The sequence below is a fragment of the Moschus berezovskii genome, chromosome 5 (assembly GCF_049115385.1).
Source record: "Moschus berezovskii isolate FMDL1 chromosome 5, NW_MosBer_1.0, whole genome shotgun sequence".
In the NCBI taxonomy this organism is placed as follows: domain Eukaryota; kingdom Metazoa; phylum Chordata; class Mammalia; order Artiodactyla; family Moschidae; genus Moschus; species Moschus berezovskii.
The window spans coordinates 102,546,493-102,559,807 of record NC_142464.1 but is presented as its reverse complement, the minus strand read 5'-3'; the positions used below and the strand labels follow the sequence as shown (position 1 = coordinate 102,559,807).

The window sequence follows — 13,315 nt, the reverse complement described above, 5'->3', positions numbered from 1 at the left end:
CAAATTGTATATTTTACATAATAAGACTGGAAACTGAAAATTACTCCTTGATCTATGGGTTGCAGAATGGATGGTATGTTAACAGGCGTGAACACAACATTAATCTCATTGTACAGCTCCATCAGAGCTCTTGAGCACCAGATATATTGTCAATAAGAAGCAATATTTCGAAAGAAATAATTTTCTCTCAAGTAGTAGATCTCAAGACTGAGCTTAAAATACTCAGTAAGCCATGTTGTACACAGATTTGCTGTCATCCAGGCTTTGTTGTTCCATTTATAGAGCACAGATAGAGTAGATTTAATACATAATTCTTAAGGGCCCTAGGATTTATGGAATGGTAAATAAGCATTGGTTTCAATTTAAAGTCACCAGCTGTATTAGCCTTTAACAATACATCTTGTCCTTTGAAGCCAAGGACTGACTTCTCCTCTATAGCTATGAAAGTCCTAGATAGCACCTTCTTCCAGCGCAAGGCTGTTTCACCTACACTGAAAATTTGTTCTTTAGTGTCACCACCTTCATGAATTAGCTAAGCTAGATCTTCTGGATAACTTGCTGCAGCTTTTATATCAGCACTTGTAGCTGCACTTGTACTTTCATGTATTAAGACAGCTTCTTTCCATAATCCCATGAATCAACCTCTGCTAGCTTCTAACTTTTCTTCTGTAGCGTCTCACCTCTCTTAGCTTTCACAGAATTGAGAGTTAGGATCTTGTACTGGATTAAACTTTAGCTTAAGGGAATGTTGTGTCTGGTTTAATCTTCTACCCAGGCCATTAAGACTTTTTTTCCTATCAGCAACAAGGCTGCTTTGCTTTCTTATCATTTGTGTGTTCACTGGAGTAGCACTTTTAATTTCCTTCAAGAACTTTCTGTCGCATTCACAACTTGGCTATTTGGCACAAGAGACCTAGCTTTTAGCCTATTTTAGCTTTTGACATTCTTTCCTTACTAAGTTTAATTATTTCTAGTTTTTAATTTAAAATGACAGATGTGTGACTCTTTCACTTGAACACTTAGAGGTCATTACAGGGTTAATTAATTTAACTTCAGTATTGTTGGGTCTCAGGAAATATGGAGGCCCTAAGAGAAGGAGAGAGATGGAGGAATGGCCGGTTGGTGCGAGACAGAAAACACACATTTCTTAAGCTTACTGTCTTATATCAGCAAGTTCCTGGTGTCCCCAAAACAATCACAATATTAACATCAAAGATCACTAATCACAGATCACCATAACAAATACAATAATAATGAAAAAGTTTGAAATGTTACAAGAATGATCAAAATGTGACACAGAGACAGGAAGTAAGCAAATGCTTCTAGAAAAATGGCACTGAAAAACTTGTTCTATGATGGGTTGCCACAAACTTCCTTTCAATTTATAAAAACTGCAATATCTGTGAAGCACAATAAAGTGCAATAAAATGAGGTAGGTCTGTATGTGTCAATCACTATTTTGGGAACTCTATGTGGGCATGCTAAGTTACTTCAGTCGTGTCTGACTCTGTGCAACCCTATGAACTGTAGCCCGCCAGGTTCCTCTGTCCATGGAATTCTCCAGACAAGAATAGTGGAATGGGTTGTCATGCCCTCCTCCAGCGTTTGGAAACTGTACACATATATAATTATTATTTATTATCCCCATTGATGGATAAGGCATGGAGGCACAGAAAGGTTAAGAAACTTTCTTAAAGCAGGCTGAACCTGAGACAGACTGGATTCAAAGTCTGAGATCTTAACCATTATTACGTCTTTTTAATAAATAATAGAACAAATTGAAATTGGACTTAAAGAACACTAATCTTTCGTATCCATGGTGGAGCATTTTCCCTATGAATACAAAGTTGAGCTATTACTATCTAACTAGTATGTGATTATTTTAGAAGAAACTTGTGTTATGTAACTTTTAAATAGCTCTTAGAAAATGGCTAAAGTAACAATGAAGAAAGCAAAAAGAAGGTTTCTTAAAAGACTGCAATTAAAATTTTTACCTGTGAAGTGGAATTTCACCGATTCTGGGAGACCTGAAAGAATAGAAGACAGAAAATCATTATATTGAACATTTGGGGTCCAGAAATGAATGGAAAAAGTATAAAATATTAGGAGAGAAGTTAGAAATATAAATTATTATGGTTTAAGGAGGGCTTCTCTGGTGGCTCAAATGGCAAAAATTCTGTCTGCAACCTGGTTTCAACCCCTGGGTCAGTAAGATCCCCTAGGGAATGGATACCCACTCCAGCGTTCTTGCCTCATGGACAGAGGAACCTGGCGAGCTACAGGCCATGGGGTTTAAGGAAAGATCACCAGATTGTTTGCTAACATTATGTTGAGTTTAATGATGTCAGTACTAACTTTAAGTAACAAAAAGAACCACAGAATGGAATAATTTTATATCACAGCAGTTAGAGTGATTTATAATAGATTCATTCAGGTCCCATTTTACCAGTAAATAAAATCCTACAAATCGGTGAATGTGGGTAATGTCGTATATCACTGACAAGGCTTTCTGATGGGTCAGTTTCACTGTAGAATTGAGTGATGCCTGGGACATTGATTTACACACTGTAACAGCATGAGAGATTTATCTCGTGGCATTTATCCCATAGATTATACAGGATACAACTCTGCTGTCTCTAAGAAGGTTCCAGAAACACAGGTGAATATAGTAGAATCGGAAATAACTTCAACCCGGGTTGACATGTTTTCTTTTCCTCTAATCCCTGGATAACCTGAGTTTCTTGTAAAAAGTAGGTCTTGTAGAGTTGGGGTTAGAGGACCACGAAAATTTTCACTGGGTGTGAGTTATCTAGCTAGTAAACACTGGGGATTAGAGAAGGAAATGGCAACCCACTCCAGTATTTTTGCCTGGGAAATCCCATGGACAGAGGAGTCTGGCGGGTTACAGTGCATGGGGTCGCAGGGAGTTGGACATGACTTAGCAACTAAACACACACACAGACAGTGAGGATACTCCTTAGAGAAGAGGTTTATCCCAGTGCTTAGGATTTTCAATTTGAGTTAATTATCTTCTAGATAATTGCATCTATATAAATAATAGCAAATATTACTTTAAAACTATGCCATACTATAAAACATAACTCTAAAACTATTCAACCCACGTTCAACTCACCATTAGAAATCACCAACTGTTCGGTATGATTAAAGCTACTATACAAAAATAATTCTCTATGTTAATTGTGTTGAAAGTGTGAAAGTGTTAGTTGCTCAGTCATGTCCTACTCTTTGTGACCTCATGGCCTGTAGCTCAACAGGCTCCCCTGTCCATGAGATTTCCCAGGCAAGAATACTGGAGTAGGTTGCTATGCCTTCTTCTAGGGGATTTTCCCGACCCAGGGATTGAATCCTGGTGTCCCACATTGCAGGCAGATGCTTTACCTCTGAGCCACACAGGTCATAAACATCTTAAAGATCATAAAGAAGCGGGCTTCAAGATTTTTAGAGGCATTCCAGAGAAGAGAAGTGTCAAGGCCGACCAAAAAGTTCATTTGGGCTTTTCCATAAGATGGTATGGAAAAATCTGAATGAATTTCTTGGCCATCCCAGTATCTAGGGGAAGAGACTTCTTAAAACTTAGCAGCTTTGAATACTCGGTCAAAGGGAGACATAAGCGTGTGGCAAGGATTAAGGCTGACTTGACTTAATGGAAGGGCACACACTTGCTTGAATTAGAAATGGGAGTTATTCTCTTGGTCAACCTTTTCTTTTTTTAAAAGGAGTTTTTTGTCAAATCCTGGTTTTAATCCCAAAATGTGCCTGCATGGAATCCTTCTTACTAGATTCCTCTCACACATGCCCATCTGCCATGGTCTCCTCTTCAAATCCTCTCTCTTCACTGCAGTGAAAGAGTTCCTTATGAAAAGCCAGCCCCCTGTATCTTAAAACCTCCACCAGGTTCTTCTTCTTCATGGGATAAAGCTCCATGTCTCTGCAGGCTTACAGGGCCCCCGCCCTCTCTCTTCCCATCCAGGCTCATCCCCATTCTGCTCAACCCTCCACATTCCAGACACAAAAACTTTTTTCAGTCCCCAGAAAGTCACATTCTCTCTCTTTCAGGGCCTCTGCACAGGGGTGCATGTCCTTCTTTCCAGAATGTTCTCCCAACGATCCCAACACACACTCAGCCTACTCTCCACCATCAAGACCTCCCTGAGGCAGCCTCCAGTGGACCCTTAGTCTAGGTAAGACTTGCTACATCCAGTTCTGTATCTTTAGCCTGTATATCTCAGCCTTCCGTATCTTTTATACCAGCCTGCGATTGAACATTCCTTACTGAGGGATGAACTTTTTTCCTTATTTTTAGAGCACTTATCTCAGCCTGCAATTAAACCTCCCTTAGTGAGATTATTTCTCAAATTCTGTCTCTATACCTAGATCCCCAAACTTGCCAAGATGCCTCTTTTCGCTCACCACTAGCTCTCCCAGGCCTCATTCAAGCCTTGCCATCTAAGAGACACAAAATAAAGATTTATTGAAAGTATGCCATGAAGATTCACAGAGAGAAGTTTGGGGACCTCAAAATGGAGCAGAATCAAAGCATTACCAGCAAAGGAGAAGGCCCTGATCTCCTGGAGGTGGGGGGCTGCAGTGGGAGGACGGTACATGATGTTGCCCTGGTTAACGTCTTCCTGGGAGAAATACCGGATGGGAGAGTGAGGCTGGTCCCTGTGTTCGATGATGCCTGGAAAGGAAGAGAGTCTGCATGAGCATCAGCAGTAGTTCTGATGGCGGACAATGATTAGAGACATACAGCTGCCTCTCCCACTGGTGGAAGTCGTCCTTCAGGAACAGTTGCTCTCGGGTTGTTCTGGGCATACTATTCTCCAGTTATTCAACAAAGGGGCAAATCTGAAACCCAAATACTCTTGCCTTGAATTCGTTGTGGGCTTCCCGGGTAGCTCAGCTGGTAAAGAAATCTCCTGCAATGCAGGAGACCCTGGGTCAATTCCTGGGTTGGGAAATTCCCCTGAAGAAGGGATAGACTACCCACTCCAGTATTCTTGGGCTTCCCTAGTGGCTCAGATGGTAAAGAATTTGTCTACAATGCGGGAGACCTGGGTTCGATCCCTGGGTTGGGAAGATCCCCTGGAGGAATGGCAACCCACTCCAGTATTCTTGCTTGGAGAATCCCCATGGATAGAGGAGCCTGTTTGGCTACAGTGGATGGGGTCACAAAGAGTTGAACACAACTGAGAGACTAAACACAGCACAACACAGGATTCATTGCTCACAAACAATAGTAAGATGCAAACTACTACCCTCTAATGTAGCTTAGACCAGGGAAATCTTCACAAGTCATAGACAATGAACTGTAATTATGAGATTCTCTCAATTAAACTCAAGCTCAAAGGTGAAAGTCGCTTCAAAATGGCACAAACCGGTCTCCTGGTGAGGCTGTAAAGACTTTTATTCAATCCACTTTCTTTCCTTCAGAAACTGCATAGTCTCTGTGATGATTTCTGACAACAATAACGTGGATCTTGATTATTCGAAGAACCGGATTATCATGAAGTTACAAATATCTTAGGGGCTAAAGATATGCCTGTGGTTTCTAAATTTCATGGGTACAGAACTGATGGGATTCCCTGTAGTTCAGCTGGTGAAGAATCTATGTGCAATGTGGGAGACCTGGGCTCGATCCCTGTGTTGGGAAGATCCCCTTGGAGAAGGGAATGGCTAACCCACTCCAGTATTCTGGCCTGGAGAATTCATCTGGGTGACCGATAATGCTACTGTAAACATATTTGTTGTTTTTTTTTTTGAAGCTCACAGGGTATTAATATGTAGAAGCACTATGTAAACTTAAAGAATTCATAAACAGTATTCATTACCTTGGTTAAAAAGAAAGAGGAGGAGTAACTTATCCACGTGAGGGAAAACTGAGTTTGTGTGGGTCAGCCCCGCTGGGTTGTCTGGCAGAGCTCCCTGTTCTTTGTGGTTGTTCAGTTGCAAAGCTGTGTCTGACTTTGCAACCCTATGGACTGCAGCATGCCAGGCTCCTGTGTCCTCCACTATCTCCTGGAGTTTGTTCAAATTCATGCTCATTGAGTCGCTGATGCTATCTAACCATCTCATCCTCTGCCATCCTCTTCTTTTGCCTTCAGTCTTTCCCAGCTCTTTTGCCTTCAGTCTTTCCCAGCATCAGGGTCTTTTTCAGTGAGTAGACTCTTTGCATCAGGTCGCCAAAGTACTTGAGCATCAGCTTCAGCATCAGTCCTTCCAATGAATATTCAGGGTTGCTTTCCTTTAGGATGGACTGGTTTGATCTCCTTGCTATCCAAGGGATACTCAAGAGTCTTCTCCAATACCACAGTTTGAAAGCATCAGTTCTTCAGTGCTCAGCTTTCTTTATGGTCCAACTCTCACATCTGTATGCAACTAGTGGAAAAACCACAGCTTTGACTATGTGGACCTTTGTCAGTAAAGCGATACCTTTGCTTTTTAGTACACGGTCTAGGTTTGTCATAGCTTTTTTCCCAAGGAGCAAGCGTCTTTTAATTTTATGGCTGCAGTCACCATCTGCAGTGATTTTGGAGCCCAGGAAAATAAAGTCTGTCAGTTTCCATTGTTTCCCCATCTATTTGACATGAAGTGATGGGACCATAAACCATGATCTCAGTTTGTCCTTAGCACATGCTGACTCTATTCCACTCTCTCTCACGACAGCCTCACCAAGGCAGGCTCTGTCCCTACAGGAGTGCTTAGATCTGTCAGCTGGGCCTGCACATGGTGGGGAAGCTCAAAGAGTGATGAAGTTATTTGCACACTGAGCTCTCCAGTACAGCTCTGTCAGTACCAAAGCTGACACATTCATCTCCACCTGTCCGACCATAGTGTCTCCCTCTCAATTGGCTCTAAACTCAGAGGTGATGAATAACTGTTACTCCTTAAATCCTCAACAAGTAGAAGCAGACAGAATTCCAGAGCTTTTAAGGCTGGTCAACAATAAAAGACAAAGAGCATCACTCAAAAGATCACTTACTGCCTGTCTTACCTTGATTTGGATGCAGAGGTAGAGTGATGTTGTATATTATCTTTCTGCTTGGCCTCTCAGAGTTTACAAAGGAGAGAGAATGAGGCTGGATCACAGTCAGGCCATCTTCCCGAGCCTACACAAAATTTGAGAGGGAAGAAGAAAAAAATGGTGTGATGAAAACAAAAGCCAGAGACAAAAACAAAACCCATTAAAAAAAAAAAATTCCTCTGGGTTTTTTAATTCGTCACAGAGAGCAAAATTTTCTCTGAGAGTTCAAAAGAAGGACAGGCTCTCCCACATTTCAGACTTGTCCCTGCCTTAAGCATCTCTCAGGGTTACAGAGTTCTCTTCGGGTCTTGCACCTGACCCTTCTGTCCCCTGCCCTTGGCCTCCCGGGTGTATGCCGGCACATGCTGTGGGAGTCCCAATATGATCACTTATTCCTGGTTGGAGCTCACAGCGGTGCATGTTTGGAAATAAACCATCACAGTTGGTGATTCTACTGTTCACAGCTGGATCCTCACAGCTCTATTCCTCTAATTTAATGGGCTAAGATGGTATCTGGTGAGAATTTCTCCCAACCCCCCAGGCTGCTGATGGCAATTGTGATGCATTCTTTTCTTTAACTTTGATGGTTTCCAACGGCTAAAGGTGAACTTGCCTCAAATGCCAAAGAGGCTCACCACTGGCGTTCAGAGGTTTAAGAGCTACGTATTTATTAAAGCTTATAGAAATAGTATTTCCCTTTGTCTCCATTGTACTCTTCTAAAGAACCAGATATTGCTTTCTGCTTCTAGCTTTCAGGACCCAATGAAGGAGTCAAGTGAAATTAATTGGAAAGTCAATGTGTATACAGCTCTCACTATCCATTCACCTGTGTGGGTTCACAACCCATTAACAGTGACAACATTAAAGAAGAGAGAGGTTCAGAATTCCATGATCAGGCTTAACAGAGATTTGGGAACAGCAGCAAAAGCAGACTGGAGAGGAGAAAATTGAACATGGGCCCTTTGCCTAGGTCACATATATTGATACTAAAACAGAACAAAAATATCTGGTTCATCACAGGCTCTTTTTAATTGATCCCTGAAGGGTTAGAGTTTGACATGCTCTCCTGCTCTTTCATACTGTTCATAGACTCACTGGAAAAGACCTTGATGCTGGGTAAGATTCAGGGAGAGAGGAGAAGGGGACAATAGAGAATGAGATGATTGGATGGCAACGACGTCAGTTTGGGCAAACTCCGGGAGATCGTGAAGGATGGGGAAGCCTAAAGTGCTGCAGGCCATGGGGTCGCAAAGAGTTGGACACAACTGAGTGACTGAACAACAAACTGCTCTTTCAAGCTCTATTACTTTCAGAAGCCCAAAAAATTTCCCATCTAGGAAATGAATAAGAAGGGCTCAGGAAGTCTCATGGAGGAGGGCATGGTGTTCTTCCTTTTAACGATGAAAAGACTGAAGGTTGCAGTTGCTTTGTAATTGTACCCAAGCCATACTTGTCCTGGGGAGAGGCAGCACTTGCAGGTTAGGACAACCCCCTCTAGTACAGAGTCATATTTCAAGTCATTGTTCAGGTCTGGAATGTAATGAGCAAGGAAAATCAGAATTGCAAATAGCAGCTGGTCTCTCTCAAATAAAACAGGGAAGGACAACACAAGAAAAATATACACCCTATGCAAGGTGTTTACAGCCCATGCATGTGTGCATACATCTGTAAACGGGTACACATGTAGGCACAGATACGTGGACAAAAAGTGTAGGCTGAATGCACTGTTTAATACTGTTTGCTAACTTTTAATCTCAAAACCATCAGAATAACTGAACATTCTCAAGGTATTATGGGATATTTTTGAAAATCTAGATGTCTCTAAAACAATAAAGTGATAAGAAAAGGGAATTATTATGAACACAGAACAATGGAAAAGAGAAATGCATTATAGCCAAGAAAGCAGACATTTTATTACAGAATTTATTGATATAATTTCTTTACTAATAGAAACAGACACTAAATAGAAAAAGCAAGGACTTGATTCTCTCAAGAAAGCAATATTGAGGTGGAGGTACATCAAAGCATAATCAATTTTAATATTGGCTATTTGGAATGTTCAATATTTATCAATGAAACAGTAAGAAATGTGAGATTAAATTTCATGGAAATCATTATAGAAGACACTTTTCTATTAAACTGTCAGCATAAGAAGATTACAGAATAATGGCTTTCATAATACCCATATTACCTCTGAATACATCCAGAATCCAACCATTTCTTCCCATGACATTGCCACCACCCTGCTGGGAGCTAGATCCCACACCTGGCTTCCCACCATGGCCTCCCACCTGCTCTCTTGCCCTCTCCTCAAGAGTTTACTTTAGCATAGCCACCAGTGAATGCCTTTAAAAAGGCCATTAGGCCTCTGCCCAACACCCTGCAATGGCTCTCCATGTTACTCAGAATAAAGTTAAGTCCCTACAATGGTCTGTGTGGCTAGACACAATCTGTTCCCCCAGTCTGCCACCCTCCACTCCATTAACTTTGCACATCTGCATTCATGCCGATTCCTCTTGCTTTGTACTCACTTTGCTCCAGCCAGACTGATTTCCTTGCTGGTCCTTGAATATCTAAGCATGCTCCTAGCCTGATGCCTCTAAATGCATGGTTCCCTGGGTCGGGGATGCCCTTTCCTAAGGGATTTCCACAGCTCTCTCTCTTCCTCACCTCCTGCAAGTCCTTCTTTAAAGGTCATTGGCTTAAAGTAGCCCACCCTGACAACCTTATTTAAATTACAACCTAGGTCTCCCCTGCTACATTTCCAATCCTCTTGACTCTGATCTACTTTTACTTTTATCACAATGCTTCTCCTTAACATGCTACATGAGAGTTATTTATAACTTACTGTCTATTCATGTAAACTCCATGAGAATACAGATTTTAGTTTGTTCATGGATCTCAAGCATTGCATGTACAGTACATGGGAGTGCTTGATAAAAATTAACATAACATTGTAAATCAACTATATTTCAATAAAAAAGAATACAGTTTGTATTATGTGATCACTCAGTCTCCAAGGTCTTCCACAGAACTTGGCATAAATTAGGGGCCCAAAAGTGTTTGTGATTGAATAACTGAAAGAACGGACAGGCAGACGCTTACCCTTAAAAACACATGCACAAATATACCATGTGTGAATCTAGCATATGTATTGATAATGTGTCTACCAAATACATGCAAAACTTGCGTGGCTAGGTGAACCCAAATTGCTGAATTGAGAATGCACTTTTGTCACAGATTAGTTTGTATGTCCTATAGTAATGGCCCTAATTAATGTCTAAAGAAACATAACCATGTATATTTTAAGAAATGAAATGACAGCTTGATCACATTCTATAGTAGACTAATCTCTGTGATACACTAAATTACACAGGATAGACCTAACTTGAGACCCTCAAGGTTAAGTGTGTTTAAAAGTTGTTAGAGGTTCCCAGCCACAGAGCAGGAGTGACGCCATCTTCATGGCTCCTGACCCATTTATTTTCCCTTCTAAACTCAAAATAACACCGCATTAGCATTTGGCAAGAAATGTGTATGCACATTTTTCTTTACACTTTAGAGAAAATTCTGATTCAAGTTCCTCTAGTCAGAATGATGAATTATAGACTTTATAGTGTTGCTGAATTATGATTTCTTTAAATTATGGTTTACGGTGGAAATGCCGATACCAGCTATTCATTAAATACTTTCTGTTTCCCCTTTTATGTCTCTGTCACGTCCCAGACCCATAATTTCTAAAACTCTACCTGCTGTCTTTGTTGCGATTCAGGGCTGCTACACCACTTTGGAGAGTAATTATGTGGACGCTAACTGAAACGTGGATCTCTGATGATTCATTGACAAGGACTTTGTGCTTGTGGCTCTGTCTACAAGAGGATTCTGGCATTACACGTCCTGTAGATAAAGGGTTATGGTGGAATTGCTAATTGTCTGAACTAAGCTTCATGCACTGATTTAGCTGTCACCACGCTTCAAACTTTTCCATGTGTCCACACTCCTTCCCACACAAAGTCCCTCTGTGGTCCAGCTCACAGACCTCCACACCCCCAATCTCCTCTGCCTCTCTTATGTCCCCAGTCCTATTGAACTGTTGGCAATTTTCCCAACAATCATATTGCCTCTCTCCTCTGGGTCTTCGTATGTGTTCTTTCTATGCTTGGTGATGCTCTTTGCTCTCACCCCTCAAATCCTTCCAACCTGTCCCCCCATCCCCAGACTTTTTGAAAATTTGCTACTTGTTTTTCTGGAGTCAGCATTTTTTTTTTTCCAGTCGCTCAGTCGTGTCCGACTCTCTGCGACCCCATGAATCACAGCACGCAAGGCCTCCCTGTCCATCACCAACTCCCGGAGTTCACTCAAACTCATGTCCACAGAGTCGGTGATGCCATCCAACCATCTCATTCTCCGTCGTCCCCTTCTCCTCCCGCCCCCAATCTTTCCCAGCATCAGAGTCTTTTCCAGTGAATCAACTCGTCGCATGGGGTGGCCAAAGTATTGCAGTTTCAGCTTTAGCATCAGTCAGCATAGACATCACTTTTTCCAGGAAACTTTTATAATAGAAGTGAAAGTTGCTCAGTCGTGCCCAACTCTTTGCGACCCCATGGATTGTATAGTCCATGGAATTCTCCAAGCCAGAATACTGGGGCGGCTAGCCTTTCCCTTCTCCAAGGGGTCTCCCCAACCCAGGGATCGAACCCAGGTCTCCCGCATTGCAGGCAGATTCTTTACCAGCTGAACCACAAAGGAAACCCAAGAATATCGGAGTGGGTAGCCTATCCCTTATCCAGGGGATCCTCCCAACACAGGAATGAACTGGGGTCTCCTGCATTAAAGGCGGATTTTTTTTACCAACTAAGCTATCAGGGAAGCCCTGATATTTCTAATAGAAAACTACTAACAGGACTTTTATTTATTTATTTTTAAAATTTTGATAACATGTTTTCTCAAACAAAACAATTCCAACATGCAAAAACGTATTTATGTAACATGCTAATAGAGTACATCATGAGAAACGCTGGGCTAGAAGAAGCACAAGCTGGAATCAAGATTGCCAGAAGAAATATCAATAACCTCAGATATGCAGATGACACCACCCTTATGGCAGAAAGTGAAGAGGAACTCAAAGGCCTCTTGATGAAAGTGAAAGAGGAGAGTGAAAAGTTTGGCTTGAAGCTCAACATTCAGAAAACAAAGATCATGGCATCTGGTCCCATCACTTCATGGGAAATAGGGAAACAGTGGAAACAGTGTCAGACTATTTTTTTGGGCTTGAAAATCACTGCAGATGCTGATTGCAGCCAGGAAATTAAAAGATGCTTACTCCTTGGAAGGAAAGTTATAACCAGCCTAGACAGCATATTAAAAAGCAGAGACATTACTTTGCCAACCAAGGTCCGTCTAGTCAAGGCTATGGTTTTTCCCGTGGTCATGTATGGATGTGAGAGTTGGACTGTGAAGAAAGCTGATCGCCGAAGACCTGATGCTTTTGAACTGTGGTGCTGGAGAAGACTCTTGAGAGTCCCTTGGACTGCAAGGAGATCCAACCAGTCCATTCTAAAGGAGATCAATCCTGGGTGTTCATTGGAAGGACTGATGCTAAAGCTGAAACTGCAATACTTTGGCCACCTCACGTGACGAGTTGACTCACTGGAAAAGAGTCTGATGCTGGGAGGGATTGGGGGTGGGAGGAGACGGGGAAGACAGAGAATGAGATGGCTGGATGGCATCACCAACTCGATGGACATGAGTTTGAGTGAACTCTGGGAGTTGTTGATGGACAGGGAGGCCTGGCGTGCTGTGATTCATGGGGTCGCAAAGAGTCGGACACGACTGAGCGACTGAACTGAACTGAATAATATACTTATGTGAAAGTATAAAAATATTAATAAACTTAAAATATTTAAAATATTGATATATTTAAACTTATCTTAAATACTGGCTTTGAAATATGGTGTGTATTTTGCACTTAGAGCATATTTCAGTTTGGATTTTCAACAGTTAAAGTGAAATGTAGTCCTACCAAAACAACTAACAGGACTTTTAAAACAAAGAACAGTTTCTCCAGCTAGGTAGAGCTCTAAACTGGCTAAACATTTATACCCAAACAGTAATCATCAAATGGATATAAGCCTGAAAATCTATCCAGGTATTCAACGAGTACCTGGTGGCTCAGTGGTGAAGAATCTGCCTGCCAATTCAGGAGATACAGGTTTGATCCCCAGGTGGGGAAGATCCCCTGGAGGAGGAAATGGCAACCTACCCTCAAAT

At 41.7% G+C, this 13,315-nt stretch overlaps 1 protein-coding gene across 2 annotated transcripts in view; it reads right to left on the bottom strand.

Annotated features, from left to right (window-relative positions):
• FRAS1 (Fraser extracellular matrix complex subunit 1) overlaps nucleotides 1-13,315 on the bottom strand; it is a 533,887-nt gene that overhangs the window by 122,056 nt on the left and 398,516 nt on the right. For both annotated transcript variants that reach the window (XM_055434121.2, XM_055434122.2), the window contains 3 exons: nucleotides 7,016-7,130; nucleotides 4,565-4,702; nucleotides 1,995-2,027 (listed from right to left, as the gene is read on the bottom strand). In XM_055434121.2, coding sequence (XP_055290096.2) covers nucleotides 1,995-2,027; nucleotides 4,565-4,702; nucleotides 7,016-7,130 — 286 coding nt within the window. The remainder of the gene's footprint in view (nucleotides 1-1,994; nucleotides 2,028-4,564; nucleotides 4,703-7,015; nucleotides 7,131-13,315) is intronic.